This window comes from Prionailurus bengalensis, chromosome A1 (genome assembly GCF_016509475.1).
Source record: "Prionailurus bengalensis isolate Pbe53 chromosome A1, Fcat_Pben_1.1_paternal_pri, whole genome shotgun sequence".
In the NCBI taxonomy this organism is placed as follows: domain Eukaryota; kingdom Metazoa; phylum Chordata; class Mammalia; order Carnivora; family Felidae; genus Prionailurus; species Prionailurus bengalensis.
Genome location: NC_057343.1, coordinates 107,526,359 through 107,550,602, shown reverse-complemented (window position 1 = coordinate 107,550,602; position 24,244 = coordinate 107,526,359). Strand labels below are relative to the sequence as shown.

Genomic DNA, 24,244 nt, shown 5'->3' with positions numbered 1-24,244 from the left:
GCTCCCTTATTAAAAACAACAACAAACTCTTCGACTCATAGTCCCCTCCAGCTATTGCCACATTTCTGTTTTTTTCTTTCAGCAAGATTTCCTGACTTACTTTGAGTCTTTTCTCCAGTTCACACCATGATTATTTTCTTTTGAATCCACTCTATTTAATCTTTTGACTCAACTACTTCATTAAAATTATTTTTGTCAGGATCATCATTGGACTCTACGTTTCAAATATAATAAATATATTTAAATCAAATAAATATATTTGAAAATATAATAATAAATATATTTAAATAAATACATCTGAAAATATAATAAATATATTTGAATATAATAGTCAACTTTCAGTCTACAGTATTTTTGACCTGTTAGTTTTTGATAGAGTTGATCATTCTATCCCTCTTATAACACTTTCTCACTTACTTTACATGAAAGCACTCTCTTCTGCCTGCTTCTTCTCCTGTGATGGTGGTTACTCATTTTAACCTGCTTTGCCGCTTCCTTCTCTCTCTTAAGTCTAAAGAGTAGAGGGCCCCAAGACTCAATCCTTTAGTAGCGTCTCTCTCTCTTCACTCACTCCTTAGGTGACTTGAGCCTCAGCATTTTAGAATACCTACCATATATTTTCTATCTCTAGTCTGATCTTCTCTCCCGGCCACCCAACTTACATATCTTACTTGATGTCACACTTAGATGTCCCATAGGGATCTCACACTTTTGTTGGAAATCAAACTCTTTCTTAATCCTGCTATTGCACAGGCTTTCCTAGGTAAGTTGATGGTGACTTTGTCCTTCCAGTTGCTTGGTCAAAGCCATCACAGTCATCCTTGACATTTTTCTTTCTCTCACACTCCACATCTAGCCTTTCAACAGATTCTATTGATTCTACTTTAAAAAATATACAGAACCTGACCACTTCCTCCTATGTCTACTGCTACCACTGTGGCCAAACTACTATCATCTCTTTCTTAGATTATTGCAATAACTTTCTGGTTGATCTACTTCTCCTCTTTTCTTTTATTCCATCTAGTCTCAACTCAGACATAGAAAAACCTTTTTAAAACATAAACCAGAATAAGCCACTTCTCTATTCAAATCCTCTAATGGCACATAACATCACTCAGTAAAGGAGAACCATGCTAGCATTCTTGCTATTCCTGGAGCATTCCAGCTCTACTCCCACCTCAGAACCTTTGCCTGGAACCCATTCCCACGGGACACCCCACCAGACACCCTCTTGTGCCCATCCAAAGTCACTACAGATTTTTAAATCAGTGTGGTCTCCTCACTGAGGCCTTGTCAGACTATTTTCTGCACCTACCCCCTCCCAACTCCCAACCTGTATTTATTTTTCTCTCTTGCTTAATTTTCATCGAGAGTATTCTTCACATTTTGAAACTGTATTACTTCTTCGTATTGTATATTTTCCTTTTCCTTTTCCCCCAAACCTTCCCTTCTCCCCCACATGCTAGTCTGGTTTGTACCTTTGCCTGCTCCTGCCGCAGCACACTTAGGCTATGTATATCAACAGTTTCTTTGCCTAGAAAACAAAACTGATATTCCACTTCTCTATATTTTGGTATAATTGAATATAATGTTTCCTTTTAGCCTTCAAAAGAAGCTCTTACTAAAGAACTATAGAAAATGTGTTATGAGGTACAAAGCACAACGTAAATACTATGCTGCTCATGACCTGAGATCTTGCCTTGGCCTAACTGGCTCTGAGAGGGACAATCTGTTGAATTTCTGGGAATCAAGGATCTCATTAGTAGGATTAAGAGATTTGCTAGGCTCACATTTTAGGCCAAGGTAATTTTGGGCTTTTGCCTCCTTAAGTTCTACTATGAAAAAATAATTTAAAACCTGTGAGTGAAGTTTCGAGATACATCCATATTTTATAGAAAATAGTGACATATACTTTTGAAAAATCGGAAGAAAGCAGTGGGGGGAATGAAATGATGTCCTCCATGTGCTCCGTCTAGTCACCCTAAGTATGCAGGTGGCAAAGAAGCAAGCTTGAGGCTGCTCCTTCACAGCACCCTTATATTTATTGCAGGTCTACAATTCTTGTGGGTAGAGGTACTCCAGAATTTGAAGCTGTTAAGATTCTAAAAAATTAAAAAGTAAATACAGAAAGTAACTATAAAAGCATGATGCATGATGGAACAGCTTGTGTGGGGTCTAGGGCAACCCTGCAAGCAAATGCATTAATATTTACGCAAAGCAATGCAATGAATCACTGTAAATGGCCTTTTTTCAAATCACGTCCAATTTTGCCACAGAAGAGTTCGGCTTTTAGGGGCCAAATGTGTCACAAAAAACTTTCAGGTTCCACTCCTTTATGGAGCTTTGAATTTCAGAGAAGGGTTTGCAGAGCTGTCTTAATTCTCAGTGAGTAATCAGAAAACAACTACAGTTTTGGTAAGATAAATATTGGAAAAACCTTCACCTCCTCCACACGTGGCATCACAATCTTCCCAGCCTGTGTGCGTCCACATGAAAAGGGGTTCGGGTGCTTTTGAGCTCTGATTCTCTGGAAGAGGGTCCGACGTGATAGTATATTCATAGTGAAGACCATAATTTTGGTCTTGAAATAGCAGCACCTATAATATATAAGAGTGATCAAGGCAGATGGGTTAAAGGAGAGCACAGACAATGTGAAGTCTAATACCAAGGATACTGATATCTTAAAACACTTATTACATGCTCTTTTTACATGCAGAATTGTGACATTATTACTGAAATCATCGAAGTGTCATACTTCTGAAAAGACTGGTGCTACACATTTACCTCTGAGCTAAAGACAACATGAAAAATGGCCCACTTAATGAGGTCAGAGATACCAGATCATTTTTTTTTAATCTATGAATGGACTAGGCAATTTCCCAAATTATGATACATGTAGAAGATGAAGTTAGTGGAGGGGACAGGGCTATCTGTCCTACCTAACTTCAAGAGATAAGCCATAATCTAATGTCAAACGTAGACCTTCCACTCATATAAAACAGAAAGATGGACAGAAAGTCCCTGTGTCACTGGTAGAGGAAGAGGATAGAAGACTTGGGGAATCACTTCACCCCAGAAGGGATAGAGAACGTCTAAATTAACCAGAGAACAACAATATTTTTCCATGTTGCTTAAAGTTAACTTCCAATTTTGGCAAGATTACTGATTTTCCATTTGCAGCAAAGATCATTTCATTTGAAAAGAAATTTATGTTAAAATGAACTCTTTAGTAAATATTAACTTAATGGTACAGTTAGGTACACATATGTAAACAGTGCAACAAACCAAGAAAAGTGCATGAGGATAACTGCACACTGGGCCACACTGGACTAGCACATAAGCAGAGACCATGTCTGTTTTGCTCCTCCCTGGTGCCCAGTGCCAAGATTAGAAGGACATCATCTTGGGCAATCATGTCTATTTTAAATGAAAGAGGGGTGCCTGGGTGGTTGAACAGGTTAAGCATCTGACTCTTGATCTCAGCTTGGGTCATGATCTCATGGTTTGTGAGATTGAGCCCCACATCGGGCTCTATGCTGACTGTGTGGATCCTGCTTGGGATTCTCTGTCTCTCCCTCTCTCTCTCTCTGCCTCTCCCTCCATCTCTCTAAGTAAGTAAATAAATAAACTTACAAAAATAAAAACTTAAAAAAATAAAAAATAAAATAAAATAAATGAAAGAAAAATGCCTGAAGTATATTCATTTTAAATGAAAGAATGAATGAGAATATATGTTCCTTTAGAAGTACATTTACACAAAATATGTCAACTCCATGGAACATATTACTTCTTTGAATCTGAGAATCTATACAATGCAATATCATGCATAAATCATTATCTAAAATTTATATTTTGTTAAATTATTAAAGAACTTTGTTGGATATTAAACCTCTATCAAGGGAGTTGTAATGACAGGTAATTTACAGTTAACACTCAATGGGAAAAAAAATTACATGAGCCCAGGGTTAATTTTCTTTGCTTTTTTCCCCTCAATATTCTGCTCAATATATCAACAGAAATGCTAAGATATATTTTAATATGTGGATCTGGGAACTAACATACTGGAATTATAAATCAGTTGTATCAATAATAAAAATAATAGTTTTTAAATTCACGTACACATAATGTACTGGGATACTCATTCTAAGTACATCACAGTGTTGATTTTGGCATTAAATATCGCATTTGATGTTGCCAGTTATAAGTGACTTGGGGCTAAATGAGTTAAGAGAGAGAGAGATAGAGATTGACTTATCTTGTTTATGGACATAACCAGACTATTACATAGTTTTTAAAGGGATAAAAGGAACATAAATTACAGCTATTTGCCAACTTCTTTAATTTAATGAAAACATGTCTCTTTTTCCTTAAAAAACTACCTTTTCATTGATAGAACTTTCGATTGTCCTTGAATATCTAATGCCATTTAAAATATAGACATTGGCTACAAAATCATTAGCTCGCTCTTAAACCATCTGAGTTTGGCAGTGTATCTCTGCGAGAAGGAAAGTGTGACCGCGTTACAGTTGAGGGGCACATTTTGAAGCATGGCAGCAGAAGGTATTGCCTTTCAAAATTCAGTACCGGCTTTCAATCTGTAATAGTCATTAAAGAAAAATATCTTAGAAGTGCAGTTTCCCTTGGATTACTGAATAAATCCAGGTCACATAGATGCCTTCTTTTAGACATAGTTCACTGACTTTAATTATGCTTCATGCTTCCAGGAAAAACCTTGGTAATTACCAGGCAGATTAAGGATTCTGCAGCAAGGAAACTCCTCTGCCCAACACTGAGATCTCACAGACCGTTTTAAGATTTTGAATTAGAGACTTAATAGAGAGCACCGGTCTTGTTCCATAAAAAATGTAGGTTACATTCATATAAGGCAGGTTACCCGGTGGCATTTTCTGCAACCCAGGCATTAAAAATTGGTTTGTTGTTGATAATGTTGTTATTATAAGTGACCCAATCATGGAAAGAGCCAGATATTGGTCATACAGTGTTTGGTTAAGTCACTTTTTTTTTCTTTCTCCAGATGGCATAGGGCACAGAGTGGAGTTTCCAATTCAAATTAAATAACAGGATCCAAAGAAACTGTGAGGAGATGAAGAACATAATGATTGAAAGTATATGCATACTTATGATCCCATGCTGTCTGGTGTGAAGAACTTACATCTAAGCTTTATATCAGGAGAGACTGATTAACACCTGGTTTATTCACAGCTGAATGACTTACAGTGAGACGCTGTGCCCGTTACTTAACCTATTTCATACTAAGTTTATTTTTTAATCTGTGAAATGGAACAGTAATAATACATATCACTCAGGGTTACTGTAAGGATTAAATGCTTTAATGAATGCGAAGCCCTTTGGAACAGTGTCTGACTCAGGGCTTAGTGAGTGGTATGTATGATCGTTACTATTAAGATCTGGAGCAGAAGGTCCCCATGCATCTCACTTGGCTCCCTTCCTTCCTGTTGGTAAGGTCTATGATTTCAGTTCCATGAAACACTGTTATCTGAAATGTCACTGGACCAGCAGCAGTGACATCATCTGGGAGCTGGTCAGAAACACAGAGCTCATGTCCCACCCCAGATGAAACGAATCAGAATGGGCATTTGAACAAGAACCCCAGGTGATCTGCAGGAACATTAAAGCAGAAAAAGCAAACAGGCTGATATGTGATTTGAACCTCTGGCTCCTAGACCAGCAACACAGATGTCTCCAATTGAAGACAAATTCAAAACTTGAATTGTGTGCCGATATTAAGTAATGTGGCACACTACACTCCAAATAAACAGTCAGTTGATCGTGTTTTAGAGTTGTTTTTATGTGTGGACTTAAGGAGGTGTTGAAGTGTCTGAATTTCAGACTTTGCCACTAAGATGGAGAACGTGCCAGCTGTGCAGTGAGTGCTTGGCTACCGAGCCATTACCAGTGACTGCAAAGATCAAGGTCAAAAGGGGCATGTGAACCGGCCACCAGCTGGGACACAGAGCCCCAGCATTCTGCTCCCTTCACTTCATACTCGGTCCTGCCTCATACTGAGTCTTTTACTACATGGTAGTAAGAAACACTCAAATTTTCCTAATTCTTTACAGGAATCAATTCACCTATAAGAGAACAGAAGAGGGTGATTGAAAGCACTGTTAGACATGTTTACCAAATCTTTTCCCAGGGAGGATATCATTTTATCAAAGGCATTTTATACAGATTCAGAAAATGCCCATTCCATCGCTGCTTGAAATGCTATGATTGGCCACACTATAACACTGTCTTTACAGACATCCACTCTGGTTAGCGATTCATTAAGATGCTGTTAGTAAAATTCCTCTTAGAAAAAATAGGCTCCTTTTTGCCTGATGATTTGCTTCTACTTTGAGTCCGTGAATTCCCTAAAACATCTTGTTCTTCCCCCAGTAATTTCTGGCTTTGACATCGTGATTTAGAATACATTAAAATGAAAACCTAAAAACCCACCTCTTAGATAATTTTGAATGTCTACCTGACAATTCAACCTTGGAAAAAAGATTAGACAAGGTACATTGGGAAAGCCCTTTGCCATAGGAATCTGATTATGCAATGTCATCAGTTCGTCCCCTCATACCAGGAGGTGCAGAGGTGATGTGGTAGGACCTTTGGCGGAGATCTTCTCCCAGAGGCCTCGTCTTACATAATGAACAGTAGTGCCCGCTAAGTTGAATGCTCCCGAGTGTTCAATCTTCCAGTCACTATTAATAGACTGCTTTCCAGTGTCTCGTAGAGCTATAAAGAGGTTCAAAAATATTGTGACAGTTGAACATGCCCTTATTTTGTTTCAAATGATTTTTTTTAACTGAAACTTCCAGACTCTTCCACATAATTGAATTCTCTAAGAGACATTTATATGAAGGTTAATTGAAAGCTTTTATGTCATAGTTCTATGAAAATGTTTTGATAAGGTAAGCCAATAAATCTTCCTAAATAGTTTAAGCTAATCTTCATGGATTGAATGTTTGACCATCTCCAAGTTTTTTATATTATAAATAATGCTCAGATAAATGTACCGTACAATGTGTATATCTGAATATTTGCCTCAGACAGAATCCCAGATTTGGAATTACAGACCCAAATACGTTAAACATTTAAAGACTGTGAGAAATATTTTTAAATTGATTTTCACAAATGTTGCATCAATTTAGGCTTCTGTAACAGTGACCAAGAGTACCCAGCTTCAAATACCTCACGGAAGCACCTTTTTCTTGTATAATATTTCATCATGACTGAACAGTTATCAGCTATCAGCTATAAAGTAGGAAATGCTCAAAACTTCTGGAACCTCCCCAAATTAACAGTTATAAATATGATATCTGGCTTTATTGAACTTCTAATCTAACTGGAATACGCTGAAACTCGTGTGGGAAGAATGAAGAAAACCTGTCTGAAAGATAGCATTTCCTGAGGATGTTAACCAGGGGAAAAGAGAAGCAGAGAAAGAACATTCCAGACCGAGAGAGCTACACATGGGAAGGCCTTAAAGGTCACAGCTTGGTGAGAATCAGGGAGCAAGTATGCAGGACACCAGATGCGCTGAAGGGGATCATAGGAGGAGGCTGGAGAGGTAAGGAATCGCCGGACCTTACAGGCCTTGTTCATGTTTTAAGGGTTTTTTTCCTAAGAAAAAATACAAAGCTATAAAAGTTTGTGAACAACGTTGTGTAGAAATGGACCGATATGGAGCAAATTTGGATGGGGAAGACAGTATATAACATTAACACAGTAGCCCAACTGAAAGTAATGGTAGCTTGGATTCAGGTATTGGAGAAAAATACCAAGAGGCATTTTGGAGTGAAACTGATAATATGTGATGATGACTTGGCTGTCGTGGGTGATAGGAAGTATGAGGTATGATGCAACACTTTTAGGATGAGAAAACAGGTGAGTTATGACAACAAATAATGAGATGGGAAAGACAAGCAAAAGAACATGTGTGAGGAGAAATACCAGGAGTTAAATTATGAACAAGGTAGATTTTAAAAAAATCTCTTGTTTAGTTGCTATTGGGGTTAAAGGTATTTTTCATTTGCTTATGAGTCATTTGCATTTGCATTTAAAATTTTTAATTAACAAAATAAATTATTAATTCTCTATTAAGGCTTTTCTGGTCCACTGCGGGATTTTTCTGGTGCTAATATTTCCACTTTATAAGTGATGTATCAACAAAATTTTTGAAATTTTACCATATCAATATTAATTTCTACCAAATAATAAGATTATTATGTACTATCCATAAAGTACATTTTAGATAAATCTGAAAACATATACGCTTAATATTTTATGAAAAATATGTAAGTATTCACTTTTACCTTGAATTTTAAATTTGAGAGGGAAATAATGGTGACAGAAAACTCTTACCACTTTGCAAATAGCTATTACCATCTACAAATGGATATACTTCAGATAATGCTAAACTGATTTAAAAAATGATTTTGCCTAAAAGATAAAATATTTCCTTATATTTCTCTAAAATCTATTAAATATTTTAAGAAATCTTTTTGGCCTAGATTGGTAACTGTGGTCCATATAATTCCATATTGTTCCTGTATTTCAACATACACTCAGGACATAATTATAAAGAAACATTTCCTGAAAATCTCTAATAAAAATGCCTTTAAAAACCTTACGGGGGTGGCTATAGTATAATGTTTAGACTCAACTGACATTTCTGGAATTCTGCATTCCCCTCAAAATGGAACACACAGGTACCTGAAAATCCACATAATTTATAAGCTTAATAGCAACCTCATATGAAGAATTAACACTCTGTGTATGTGATGTTTCTTATTTTATGTTTTTGTTTTTAATTCATTAGCTTTAAAATGGGTTTTTAGAAAACCTGTTTCTGGTCATACCTTAAAAAATGGAAGTGTACTAACTCCCCCACTTTAAACAATGAGAAAACTAAAAATATATGAAACAACTGTTTTCAGACACTGGACAATGTCAGGAGAGAACTGAGGTCCCTAAGAGAAGGAGAACAAATGAGATCTCTAAAATTGTTTGACTTTCTGCCTGAAGATTTTTACTAGACCAAACCACAGGGAAGGGGAACTCAAGAAAAGCACAGATAAAAACGGCTTCAGTGAGATGACGACACAGAGAATGGAGTTCAAATTGGCTAAGGCATCTGGAATCTGTTTTATGGAGTACTGGAGAAGAGGGAGCTACACAGAGTCAAGCTCCAAAAATCTGCTGAGGTGTTCCTTTGAGCCTGTGGCTAAATACCAAGGTGTAAATAAGTGTGGTGAGATTCCTCAAGGCTGGGAAAAAGCAACTACATAGGGCCTGGAAACTATACAGCTCCTGGATCTCATGTAGGGTTGGAAGACATACGAGTTCTATTCATTCAGAGTGGGTAGATCTTACTGAACACACAGAGACTTCAGTGGAGCACTTAGAAAATGTGCACTTTAGAAATAAGGCTGGACTAGTCCCAGAATAAAGGCCACTCTGGACCCACCCTAACAAAGCCTTTACAAAAGCTACAAGAAGTTAAGCTGATGTGAAATTAAATTGAGTGGGCAGCAAAATAAAACTCAACACTCAATAAAAAACAACAGCCATTCGGAACTGTCACATTAACAGTGTCCAGCATCCAACCAAAAAATTACTAGATATGTGAAGGAGTCAGAAAATGTGACCCAGAATCAGGGGGAAAAAATCTGTTAATAAAATGAGACCCAGAAATCAGAGAGATGATGAAACCAGCAGACCAAGACTTAAAAAAAAAACCCCAACTATTATATATGTTCAGTATGCACAAGAATTTAAAGAAAAATCTGTAATATTAAAGAGAAAAATGGAAACTTTAAGAACATAAGCAAATCAAATTTCTCACAATAGAAACACAAAATCTCTGAAACAATAAATTCACTAAATGGGCTTAAGAGCAGATTAGACATTGAAAAATAATCCAGTACACTTGAAGAGCAGCTGATAGATTAGAAACTAATTGGAATTCAAAGAGAAAAATAAAGGGTGAAAAAATGAAGAGACTCACAGGAAATGTGATAAACTCACATTGGTATAAATGGCATCCCAGAGAATAGGTTGTAGGCAGAAAAATTATTTGAAGACATAATGCACCAATTTTTTCCATATTTGATGAACACCATAAATTTACTGTACTATTCAGTACAAGGGAACCCAAGCATGATAAGCACAAAGAAAACCATACCAAGGCATATCATAATCAAACTGCTGGAATCCAATGATGTGAAGAATAATCTTAAAAATGGCCAGAGAGGAAAAAGGCACATTATATATAAGGAAAAAGGATTACAAACTTTCTGGATATACTATCAGAACTAATACAAGCCAGAAGACAATGAAACATTACCTTGAAAGTGAAAGAAGAAAATAAAAAAAAAAAAAAGGAAAACCAAACAAAATACAGAATTCTATATCCAGTGAAAATATCCTTCAGAAAGGAAAAAAAAATACACTCTCAGAAAAACAAAATTTGATAATTTTTCTGCCAGCAGAGTTGCTCTGCAAGAAATGAAAAAGCACAGGGGTGCCCGGGTGGCTCAGTCGGGTTAGCACCTGACTCTTGATTTCAGGTCATGATCTTACGGTTCATGAGATCAAGCCCTGCATCGGGCTCTGCTCTGTCAGTGCAGAGCCTGCTTGGGATTCTCTGTCTGTCTCTGTCTCAAAGTAAATAAATAAACATTAAGAAAAAAAAATGTAAAAGGACAGATGTTCTTCAAGTGGAAAGGACATGGTTCCAGGTGGAAATGGGTGTCTATGTGAATGCCTGAAGAATGTTGGCACCAGTAAATGCATAAAAATACTTAAGTAAGCTTTCTCGTTAATCAGTTCTTTATAGGATGATTGGCTTTAAGGCAAAAATGATTACATCTGTTTTAGTGATTAAAGCATATGTAGAAATAAAGTGATTAGATGGAATGTAGGAATAAAATGCATAATAGCAAAAAGGAGGAGAAGCAGGTAAAGGGAAGCACACTGTTTTAAGGAACTAAATGTAAAATGGTATAATATAATTTGAAAAGAGAGTGTAAGAAGTTAAAAAATGCATTTTGTAAATCCTAAAGTGACCACTAAAGATATAAAACAAGAGTTATATGTAGCTAATAAGCAAATAAAAGAGAGTAAGTGTAAGGCTAAAAAATAGAAGACAGAGAAATAGGGAAAAAGGAATAAGAAGGCATGGAAAACACAGAAAATAATTCACTATGCCCATAATTATATTATATTTAAATGCATTAAGGATATTGGTGAAAAGAGAGAGACTGTCAGGCTAGAGGGGAAAAGAAGACCCCACTCTATTCAGTTCAGAAAAATAGGTAGATTAAAACTAAATGGATAGGGAAACTTAAGCATGACACACTAATCATAAAAAAAGATATACTGACTATATTAACACCAGACAGCATGGACTTCAGGGATTTCCAGAGATAAAAAAGGGATTTTTTAAAATGTCATTTAAGGGGCACCTGGGTGGCTCAGTTGGTTAAGCGTCCGACTTCAGCTCAGGTCACGATCTCGTCATCTGTGAGTTTGAGCCCCGCGTCTGGCTCTGGGCTGATGGTTCAGAGCCTGGAGCCTGCTTCCGATTCTGTGTCTCCCTCTCTCTCTGCCCCTCCCCCGTTCATGCTCTGTCTCTCTCTGTCTCAAAAATAAATAAACGTTAAAAAAGTTTTTTTTAAATGTCATTTAAATTTAACTTACTTCAAATGCAAAATTCTAAATGCCATTAAAAATATATTAAGGAAACGATACAATCCTAAGTGTACAACAGAAAGAGCATCAAAATGCATGAAGCTGGGAGCCTGGGTGGCTCAGTCAGTTAAGCGTCTGACTTCAGCACAGGTCATGATCTCACAATCCATGAGTTCGAGCCCCATGTCAGGCTCTGTGCTGGCGCTCAGAGCCTGGAGCCTGCTTCAGGTTCTGTGTCTCCCTCTCTCTCTGTCCCTCCCTGCTCATTCTCTGTCTCTCTCTGTCTAAAAAATAAACAAAAACATTTAAAAAATTTTTTAAAAAAATGCATGAAGCAAGGGGCACCAGATTATCTCAGTCACTAGACCGTGAGACTCTTGATCTTGGGGTTGTAAGTTCGAGCCCCATGTTGTGTATAGGGATTACTTAAAAATAAAAAAAAAAAATCTTAAAAAAAATGCATGAAGCAAAACTGACATAACTGAATGGAGATACAGACAAATCCACAATTTCAGTCAGAGATTTCAATAGTTCTCTTTTCCTAATTTATAAAGCAAAAAGAAAATAAACAAGAATATAGAAAACATAAACCAAATGGAGCTAAGTGATGCTTAGAGAAGAGTCAGCAACTGCAGAATATAATGTTTTAAAGTATAAATGGAACATTAACCAACATAGGCCATGGGTCATTGAAACAAGTCTCAACTGAAATGAAACTCAATGTATTTTCTCACCACACAGATTTAAACTAGAAACCAGTAACAAAATATCTATTAAAAAACTTACAAATATTTGGAAATTAAATCGTACATTTACAAATAACCCATGGGTCAGTCAAATCAGAAAATTACAATGGTAATTTGAAAGTATTTTTAACTAAAATTACAGTATCTATAAATTGTGATATGAAGCTAAAGCAGTGTTTAGATAGATAAACTGTCATAACAGCAAAGAAGAAAGGAGTGAAATCAATTATCTGAGTTTCCACCTTAAAATATACAAGAAAGAGCAACAACAAAGGCAGTCAATGACACCAAAACTTGGTTATTTTAAAAGCTCAAACAAAGACACTGCATTACAATAGGAAAATATGACAAAAAAAAAGCTTTAGGACAATAAATTTGAGAAGGTAAAGAAATGGGTTAATTCTTTGTAGACACCAATTACCAAATCTGACTCAAGAAAAAAACCACCTGGATATATATATATATGGTACACACACATACACTGAAGAAATTAAGTTGGGCTTTAAAAACCTTTCCACAAAGAAAATACCAACATTCAAACATTTAAGAAAAAATACTACCAATTTTAAACAAAATAGAAAATAGAAGAGGAGGGGCTCCTTCCTAAAAATAATTTTTCCTGAGATAGATAACAAATATAGGGGCACCTGGGTGGCTCAGTCGGTGAAGTGTCTGACTTGGGCTTGGGTCATGATCTTGCTGTTTTGAATTCAAGCCCTGCATCTGGCTCTGTGCTGAGAGCTTGGGGCTCTGAGCCTGGAGCCTGCTTCAGATTCTGTCTCACTCTCTGTCCCTTCCCCACTCTAGCTCTGTCTCTCTCTCTCTCTCTCAAAATGAATAAAGAAAATTAAAAAAAAAAGATAATGTGGAAATACCTGTATTTCATTGTTACCTTCATAAGTAACACATTGATTAAGAATATTTATTTGTATTTAGGGTCACCTGGGTGGCTCAGACAGTTAGAATCCTACTTTGACTCAGGTCATGATCTCCAGGTTCATGAGTTCACCTTGGGCTCTGTGCTAATGGTTCAGAGCCTGGAAGCTGCTTTGGATTCTGTGTCTCCCTCTTTCTCTGCCCTTCCCTCACTCGTGCTCTGTCTCTCTCAAAAACAAACATTTAAAGAAAGGATTTATTTGTAACTATTAGTCAGGAAAATTACATTTTTATATATTTTAGAGCCAAGTGTTTTTAGAAAAAGTAAGTTTTTGCAAATTTTTATCTGACACTATGGCTTGCCTTTTAATTTTCTTAATGGTGTCTTTCAAGGAGCAACAGTTTTACTCTTGGCGAAATCAAACACATTCATTTTTGGGTGAAAGGGTTGGTATTTTTGTACATCTGTTGTAAAGAAATCCTTGTGAAGCACAATGTCTTAAAGGTTTTCTCTTATGTTTTTTGCTAGAAGCTTTAGAATTTCAACTTTTTTGTTTAGATCTCCAATCCATTTTGACTTAATTTTTATGTATGATAAGAGGTAGGGGCTAAAGTTCATTTTTTTTGGTCCTCATATAAATACCCAGTTATTCCAGCATTATTTGTTTAAAGAATATCTTTCTCTTCTGTGCTGCCTCAGCACTATGTTTAGAAGTCAGTTCATGCCCACATTTGTGCTTAATTTCACTATGAAGATAAAATTTCCCAGTTTTCTTTGTCAATTTTTGCTTAAAAGCTTTCAAGCTATATTCCTGGGTTCATATAATTATAAAATTATATTATTTAATGATGACTTAAATGCTTAGATAATTATTCTGTGACTTCTTTCACCTCAGACAGTGCATTTTCCTTTAAAGTGAGTTCTGACTTATATTACTATGGCTCTATTAGTATTTTTTTGGTTTTTATTTTTCCTAGTATAGTTTTCCATTCTTTGATTTTCAATTTTTGTGAATCTTAGATGAATACCATATACCTGAATTATTTTCAAAATCCAGTCTGACAATTTTTGTCTTTTAACTAGAGATTTTAGTTTTTAAATGCATACTAAGACTGCTAGTATGTTTTGTTTTATTTACACTATCTTATTTTGTGCTTTCTTTTTTCATTTTTTCTGTATATTTCTATTATTTTTCTTCTAGCTTGTATTCTACTGATTGAATTTTTAAAATTTAATTTTGAAAATTGTACTTGGCTATTTGAATATGTGTTTAGCCCACTTTTGCTTATTTTTAATATTTTTAATTTTTTAATGAAATATTTTTTAAATATTTTAATATTAAAAATTTTTAATATTTTAAACTTTATTATTTAAAATTTTAATATTTATATATTTTTGGTTTTAAAAATATTTTTAATATTTTAAAACAATTAACTATAAGAGTTTTATATTTTCTGTATATGATGCAAATGTATATCCGATTCTGCTCTCCCTTATTTTTACTGTTTATTTATGTTCACTGCTCATAATGTTTATTTCCTTTTGTGTTTTCTGAACATTTCTTTACTACAAAATTATATTTGTTGAACCTTATAAAATTCCTTTGAGGCCTGGTTTGAAGGTGCATTACTTCAAAAAGGATTTGCCTTTGCATATGCCAGCCACCTTGGTAACTTCCTTAAAATAAATGTCTTGGAGTTTTGTACTTCATAGTTGGGTAAAATGGTGCTATGAATCCAGAGGAGCATTTTCTTTGGGTTACGAACCCTCAGGGAGGTTGATTTTCTACTTCCACCTAGTATCAAAATTAATACCGACACATTTCCTGATCTTTGATGGAGCAAATCCATTTCTTTGTCTCCTTCACGCTGAGCTTATAGTCCTTTGGGGTCCTGCTTTATTTAGGTGTCTCCTGTTAGAGCCTCTACTTTATAGAGCCTCAGGCTTTGTTTTCTGTCCACCGTGTATCCTGGTGCTCAAAATCTAAACTGGTCACCAGGATTATGCTTAAGTGGGATTTCGGTCAGCCTAATACTTGGCTTCCTGTTCTTACTTTGTTTTTGGCACATGAAGGCTCCTTAATTTCTTTCCATTTTAGAGGTAAGTTTAAAAAAGTGTTCTTTTTTCCCTCCTTTTGTAATTTGCTCAACAGTTTAAAGTGTTTTTAGTGAAAAGTTTTTCCATAGTGGTTTGCAGGCAAAACTGCAGGCAAGGTAAATGGACCCATATGACCTTTTTTATTCGACTTTTAAAAATCATAAGCTACAGTGATTTTTGTAAAGATATAACATATGGTCGATCTGAACTACTCTCCATTTTGGACTTCCTGATTAATTATTAACAAAACTGAGCCATGATGTTCAGAAATGCAGATAATAATTACATATGGGAATACAATTCAGCGAGTAATGTAAAAGAATAATTGTATTGGGAGGGAATTAACTGTCTCCAATGAAATTATAGTTTTATATAGACAAGTTAATTTGTTAAAGATCAGCTTTCCAGGAAATAATACATTTTCCTGATGCTATTTCAGATAAAGATTTTCAATAACTTCCTTCCAATGTCCAAAGAAGCCTTTAAGAAATGTGGTTTATGACATGTATTCTCTACGATAGGCTTGAAATCTAAGATTTTAGGCTTAAAATCGAGGATTTTAATACTGTGCCATTTTTCCCCAAAATTTCCTCTTATCCATGTGTGCTATCTCAGCAAATGCCATTATTATTTGCCCAGTTGTTTAATCCATAAGCCTAGAAGTGATCCTTGAACTTTACTTTCTATCCACACATCCATTCTCACCAAGTTTCATGAGCTCAACTACTTCAATGTCTCTAGAAGCCACTGAGTTCTTCCCATTCCCAGTCTGTGACTGGATCATACCACTGGCCACTTTCTCTTCATCCTTGCACCCTTCTCCCAATTCATCAGGATAGCTGTGATTGATTCAGTTAAGAAGTAAGGAAACTTCTATTTTCAACATGAATCTCCCAAGTAGTATTCAGACGGTTCAGGAGCATTCATGCTATTTCCTTAAAAAGTAAGAGACCCTAGCAACTTATGCCTAATTCTAAGCACAAAGAAAAGTGACAATCATGAGGCCGGAGACCTAACAAAGACGTGGGATTCTGGGGCGCCTGGGTGGCTCAGTCGGTTAAGCGTCTGACTTTGGCTCAGGTCATGACCTCACGGTTCGTGGGTTCTAGGCCCATGTTGGGCTCTGTGCTGACACTCGGAGGCTGCAGTCTGCTTCAGATTCTGTGTCTTCCTTTCTCTCTGCCCTTCCCCAGCTCATGCCCTGTCTCTCTCTCTCTCTCTCTCTCTCTCTCAAAAGTACATAAACATTAAACAAATTAAAAAAAAAAAGACATGGGATTCCGTTTTTAAATTAAATGCTCTTCTCATAACAAAAAGTGGTTGGAGATTTATGTTTAGAGATATACATAAGGGAAAGAAGATGGGATCTGGCATACCTGGAGGTAGTGACAGGAGAAGAAAACCACCACTTCATGATTTATATTCCCCTGAGTTAATGCTATACAATTGATCTCATTAGTTAAGAAATGGGGGGAAAGAGGGAGATGGGGGGGAAGTTCAAGGAAAATTTGTTCATATAGGACATGTACTTTAAAATCACAAGCATAATGTGAGAGACAATGAATTAAAAAAGAAAAACAAAAAGTAAAAAGAGACAGTAGGAAGGGATACAATGGCCACACTGCTTGGGCTTAAATCTAAGATCATGGTTTTTTAGATGTATGATCTTGGGAAAGAAACTTAAATTCTCTGGTCCTCTAGTTTTTTATTTAAAAAAAATTAGTGGTGCCTACTTAACAGACATGTGAAGATCTATTTAGCAGATATATTTAAAGAACTCACCCATACTAATTACTATACAAGTATGAACCATCTTTTTTTAATTAAAATTCACTCAAAAAAAGTCTTTATTACTTTCTGTGTGCCAGAGTCTGCTTTAGTTACTGTGGATAAAGCTCTGAGAAAAATGATCCCTGCCTTCAAAATTAACACTGGAAGATACAGAATATAAAAGCACGTATGCAAACAGAGAAGAAAATTCAGATGGTGATGGTGGTAGGTGCTCTGAAGAAAATAAAGCAGGACAATGCAGCAGAGAGTAGCTTGATTGTGGGTCATGGTGGTAATGGAGAGAAAGTGATATATCTGAGTAACTGACAGGACTTGCTGATGTATTAGAGTGGTAAAGGCAACTGTCAAGAAGAACTAGTTGTGGTACAAACTCCTGGATAGAAATTAGTGACTGTGGGGTCATAAATAATGGCCCCCAAAAAGATACCCGTGTTCCAAAAGATAGATATCATACAAAGTATCTTCTCTGACCACAATGGGAAATGACTTAGAAATCAGTAACAGGGAAAACTGGAAAATTCATTAATGTGGAAATGAAACAACACTCAAAAAGCCAATGGATCAAAGAAGACATTATGAGGGAAATTAGAAAATATCTTGAGACAAATGGAAATGAAAACACAACATAGCAAAATGTAGAGGACACAGCAAAAGCAGTGCTGTGGGTGGAAACTTAGAGCAACAAATGCTTACATTAAAAAAAGAAGATCTTATAAAGTTAACAACCTGACTTTATAAGCTAAGGAACTAGAAAAAGAACACACTAAACCCAAAGCTACCTAAAGAAGAAAATAATAAAGATTAGAGCAGAGATAAATGAAATAGAGAATAAAAAAATAATAGAGAAAACTAACAAAACCAGAAATTGGTTCATTGAACAGATGAACAAAATCAACAAAACTTTAGCTGCACTTGACTAAGAAAGAAAAATAAAAAAGACAACTGAAAAGTCAGAAATGAAAGTGCGGACGTTACAACCGATGCTGCAGAAATAAAAACGATGGTAAGAAATGTACTGTAATAATTCTCATGCCAGTCAGAATGGCTCATATCAAACAGACAAGAAGTAAGAAGCTTTAACTAGGTTGTGGAGAAAAAGAAACCCTCATGTACTGTTGGTGGGAATGCAAACTGGTGTAGCCACTGTGGAAAACAGTACAGAAATTTCTCAAAAAATTAAAAATAGAAATGCCATACAATCCAGTAATTCCACCTTCTATTTACCCAAGGAAAATGGAAACACTAACTCAAAAAGATACATGCACCCCCATGTTTATTGCAGCATTATTTACAATGGCCAAGATACGGAAGTAATCTCAGTGTCCACCAAGAGATAAAGAAGGTGTGGTGCATATACACAATGAAATATCACTCAGTCAAAAAAAAAAAGAGTGAGCTCTTGTCATTTCTGACAACATAGGTGGACCCAGAGTATTATGCGAAGTGAAATAAGTCACACAGAGAAAGACGGCTTGATTTCATTTATATGTAATCTCAAATGAACGAACAGAAACAGACTTATAAATACAGACAACAAACTGGTAGCTGCTAGACAGATAGGGCAGTGGAGGGATGGGCAAAATAGGTAAAGGGGATTAAGAGGTACAAACTTCCAGTTATAAAATAAATAAGTCATGGGGATTAAAATTACAGCTTGGGGAATACAGTTAATTATAATAAGACCATATGGTAACAAAAGGCTACTGCATTTGTCACGGTGAGCACTGTGCAATGTACAAAGCTGTCCAATCACTATATTGTGCACCTGAAACTAACAGAACATTGTATGGCAGCTATACTTGAATAAAAATTTTAAAAATTTATATGCTAACAAAGTGGATAGCCTAAAAGAAGTGTACAGATTCCTGGAAACACAAATCTTACCAAGACCGAATCACAAATACTTATAACTAGCAAGGATACTGAATCAGTAATCAAAAGTATCCCCCAAAACAAAATTACTGGATGTTAAAATGGCTTCACTGGTAAATTCTATGCAACATCTAAAGAAAAACCAACATCAATCCTCACATTTTCCAAAGAACTGAATTGGAAGGAAGACTTCCTAATTCACACTTAGGAGGCCTAGCTCATTTTTGATACCAAAGCTAGACAAAGACACTACAAAAAAAAGAAAACTACACAGGAGCTTCCCTTATGAACATTGATTTAAAAATTCTCAACAATACACTAGCAAACCGAATTCAGAAGCATAAAAGGCATTCAAATCAGAAAGGAAGAAGTACAATTATTTCTGATGGCAGATGATATGATCTTATACGTAGAATATTTACTCTTTTACCAGACCTAATCACATTAGATCCCTTTAATCCATGGATGCCATAACTACAGACAACCATTTCATATGACTGAATTGGTTTGTAATTTTGATATGTGAGCAACATGTATTCTGGCAACTGAGCATTTTCTTTCATATATTTAAATCATTAATTGGCCTAATTAAAATAGCTGATACAATTCTTTCCATATGCGATACTTAAACATTTAAAATATTCTCTTCATAGGTGAATATACCTAAAGTGAGGAAAGGAAACAGCATCATTTCCCATCAAAACATTAAATCCTTTCAGTATGTCAGAATTTTTTTGAGAATCCCACAAGATTTTCTATTTCTAAAGGAATCATATGCACAGACACACACATACATGCATTTGTACATGCAATAAATGTGAATGTGTATATGCATATATGAAATAAACATGTTTATGAAATATGTCTGCACATGTGTGAAATAAAACATACCTAAATCCTCCAATGAGTTTTTTTTTTATAACACAGCATAACATGTGGAAGCAATTTATACTCTCCCAAGAACATAGACAACCAGATTGCTTTTGCTCTGATAAGTCCCTGGGAGAGAAGGAAAGAAATTCCTACTCGATATGACAAGAGGTGCTTCCTGGGAAATTCAAACATGTAACTAGAAACAGATTGATGTCTTCGTCATTACAGAACTGTCAGGGCAGGGAGTGGGGCTCGTACTTGGATCGGCTCTGTGTCAGGTTACCTAAATAGCTATGTGCCGGCTTTTCCTCCACAACTTTGATTCTTCTCGCTCCAGCAGGTATCACCAGCACTTCTACATAACCTGTAAGAGTCAATAAAACACGAAATAAATCTTGAATTCTCTTAAGATCTCTTTTCTTAATTGACTTGCTCTTTTTTTCTTTTGGTTTTGGTTTTTGCTATGGTATTTCAATACTTATGGAAAGAAAAAAATGCATACAAAAGCTGTCATCATTGCAAGGGGAGAAATTTCTTGGAAAGATGTGGAGTCTATAGCAGTATTAAGGGCAAAAAGGTAACTGTATTTTATGTTAAAAAACATAAAGGCTCATTGATCTCTTATGAAGTGGGAGGGGGAAAAACCACAATGGTAGAGCTCAGTTAGAAACACAGTAGATCATGGAACAAAATAAGTAACTTCATATTTTGCTCATGAAACTCCTTTAAGTTAGAATGTGTGGGGAAGAAGGAAAGGCAGCTGGAGAGAATGCAGCTGGCAGGATCAGGTCCCCGGAGTAGCTGAGAATAGGACAAGAGAGACCCAAACACTCCCTGAGGAGATTAACAAAGGGTTTTGAAACTGGGGCTGGAGACAAGAAAGTGTAAGGTTGCACCTTGCAATCTAGAATCACCCTGAAAGATGTCAAACAGCTAGAAGCAAGACCCAATTAAGTGTTTGTTAGAAAACCCTTTTTAGCCGAGGTGAGGAATGTAACACTTGAAGTGAAATAAGATAAAAAGATAAAGTGAGATAAAAGAGAGTTTGCAGAAAAAGTCACAATTAAGACTTCATTTAGTGCAGAATAGTTATACAGCAGACACCTACTTTTGGCTGAGTAGTTATGCTTTAAATTTTAATATTATAATATATACGATATAGGTAATATTTAATATTCTTAACATTTGTGTAGCTCCATGTATCTGATCAAAGTCTAACTTCAAAGCTAGTAAAAAGGCACAATAACTGATCCCAGAGTTGTCATCTGTTGATTAATTTTTCAAAGTCCCGAAACTGTTTATAATTATTGGTGTAAACCCAAAGGTAGCACACACCCCACCCGGTGGCAGTGGCTGGAATCTGAGGCATATGTTTTCTGAATCATAATTTCCATTAGTGAATGCTGCTTATCCAATTTAACCATTGTTAGCAAACCAAATCATACAAGCACTATCATTTTGAAACATGAACAAAGTAGGTGGTGATGAAAGTAGAAGCAAATGTTTATTACCGATTTATACACAGAAGTATGGTAAGAAGATCTGTGCACTCAATGAGCTCATAATGAAATTGGAAAGACAAAGCAAAAATACCTTATACAAATATGAGTTAAATAAAAATTCAAAAATTATGTAAAAAAGATCATATACAGGATGGTATGGTTAACTCCCTGCTTAAAAATATAAACCACTCTTTCAATAGTCCTCCTCCTCTGATCACATCACCACTCAAAAGGTTCACTGCTATTTTTAACTCACGGAAGTGGGATTTTTTGTTTTCCTTTTAAATTGTTATACACATTACTCATGTTTGAGAAACACTGGCATCAACTCGAATCACTCAGATTCAGAGAAGAGAACATTTCATAGAGTCAAGTAAAGCTTCACAAAGAAGTAAACAGATGAACTGTCATTGAAGAATGGACAGGAATTGGACATGTATAAAAAAAAAGTATGAGTTAGCTGTATGCAAGGGAAAGTAAGAGAGCAAGTAATATTTTTGGTAGCACATAAGTAAAATAATTCTGTCAGAAAGACAAGATGTTAGAATATGTCTCTGTTAAACAGAGTTTTAATGCATGCCCAAGATACTGAATTGATCCATCTGAAGTTAGTGAACATAGCAAGGAACTTGGTAATCAGCTACTGGTTTGGAGAAGCTTTATCTGAGAGCAGTATGCAGGATGCCTAGTGATAGGTGAGTTGTGGATTAACTGTATTGGGAGGCTAACGTAAAACTCCAGGAGCACGAGAGGCTAAGGAAGAAAACCCAGTAGGCCCTGTGAAGAAAAAAAAAATTCTGAACTGACAACCAATAGAAAGTGGGGAAATAAACACTGAACACAAAGCTTTCTTATTACTTATGTGAGAATGCAGCCATAGTTTATAAGAAAATGGAAGTCAATCTTTGATAGTTCTGATAAGTTGAACTTCGCAAATTATAGTTAATAAACCAACATAACACACTAGTGAAAATAACTATGAAGAACTCTGGAACATCTGGAACTCCAGAGAAAGACTAGGCTATTGGAGTACTTTTGTGAGGTGGTAATATCAGCCATGGAAGTAACTGGAGAAAACTGAGGGAGAAGAGAAGTGAAGGACTCAACCTAGGACAGTCATAGGTTTAAAGAGAGAGACTGAAAATAAAAAAGAATCCAGAGAAGGAATAATCATGAGAAGCAGGAGATCTGGCTGTTCTGGTGCAGTGGGATCCTACAGATTGGATTGTCTTAAGAGAAGCTGTTGGTCAACTGTGTCAGAAGCTGTAGAAACATCAAAGAGAAAGATGACTAAGGAGAGCCCCACTGAATGTCACAATCAAGAGGTGACTATTCATCTCTGAGCAAAGTAACTTAATAAAGTATTTGGAGAAGATATTAAATTTCAGGATGTTAAGAAAGAAGAGGAGAGAGAGAGAGAAGTAGAGGGAGTTACTGTAAATTCCTATTTGAGTTTAGCAGTAAACTCAGAGGTTTGTTGTACATTAGGACAGTAGGTTATGTCTACGTTTATAGTTCTATCTAGAGCAAGTGTCATTACTCAACTGGAATCGCTTAAAGGACAGATGAGTTAGACGGAGTTTCAAGAAAAAAGGGATAAAGAGAAATACAGAGCAAAATGATTTGAAGAGAGATGGCCAATGAATGGGGACCTAGATATTTTTCAGTAGGTAAGTCATTTAGCATGATTGAGAATGTGCATTTAAAAAAAAATTTTTTTTCAACGTTTATTTATTTTTGGGACAGAGAGAGACAGAGCATGAACGGGGGTGGGGGGGCAGAGAGAGAGGGAGATACAGAATCGGAAACAGGCTCCAGGCTCTGAGCCATCAGCCCAGAGCCTGACGCAGGGCTCGAACTCCCGGACCGCGAGATCGTGACCTGGCTGAAGTCGGACGCTTAACCGACTGCGCCACCCAGGTGCCCCAAGAATGTGCATTTTTAAATTTATTTATTATTTTATTATTTTACTTCTTTTTTTTTTTTTTTTTTTTTAAATTTTTTTTCAACGTTTATTTATTTTTGGGACAGAGAGAGACAGAGCATGAACGGGGGAGGGGCAGAGAGAGAGGGAGACACAGAATTGGAAGCAGGCTCCAGGCTCTGAGCCATCAGCCCAGAGCCTGACGCGGGGCTCGAACTCACGGACCGCGAGATCGTGACCTGGCTGAAGTCGGACGCTCAACCGGCTGCGCCACCCAGGCGCCCCTTTATTATTTTACTTCTTAAAGGTTTATTTATTTTTTTAGGGAGAGAAAGAGAGAGCACCAGCAGGGGAAGGGCATAGGGAGAGAGGGAGAGAGAGAATCCCAAGCAGGCTCTGTGCTATGAGGGCAGAGCCTGACGCGGGTCTCAATCCCATGAACCACGAGCTCATGATCTAAGCCAAAATCAAGAGTTGGTCGCTTGACCAACTGAGCCACCCAGGTGCCCCAGAATGTGCATTTTTTTAAAGCAGTGAATATGAGAGTGGCTACTGCCAAGTTTAGTAGTTGGAATAAAGTCTGTGATGTCAAAATTGTAAATTTGATCCTCATGTTGGAGAGTTGGCTTTGTTCGCAGGAACATCCTATTTAATAACCAGAGATTCCATTCTTAAACAGACCTATTAAAATGCCAACAGCAATCACTATCTTCATGGTAGTAATAATGATAAACGTCAGACTGTGACTAGCTATGTGCTAGTCACTATTGTAGGCAATTTACATAATTATTCATTTAATTATAAGGGTAACATCCAAAGTAGATACTACATTTCTCAT

The 24,244-nt window shown here is 36.2% G+C and overlaps 1 protein-coding gene across 1 annotated transcript in view; it reads right to left on the bottom strand.

The window, feature by feature from the left end:
• ADAMTS19 (ADAM metallopeptidase with thrombospondin type 1 motif 19) overlaps nt 1–24,244 on the bottom strand; it is a 241,334-nt gene that overhangs the window by 45,068 nt on the left and 172,022 nt on the right. The window contains exons 16-18 of the mRNA XM_043586926.1: nt 20,264–20,344; nt 6,608–6,765; nt 2,444–2,597 (exon numbers count right to left, since the gene is read on the bottom strand). Coding sequence (XP_043442861.1) covers nt 2,444–2,597; nt 6,608–6,765; nt 20,264–20,344 — 393 coding nt within the window. The remainder of the gene's footprint in view (nt 1–2,443; nt 2,598–6,607; nt 6,766–20,263; nt 20,345–24,244) is intronic.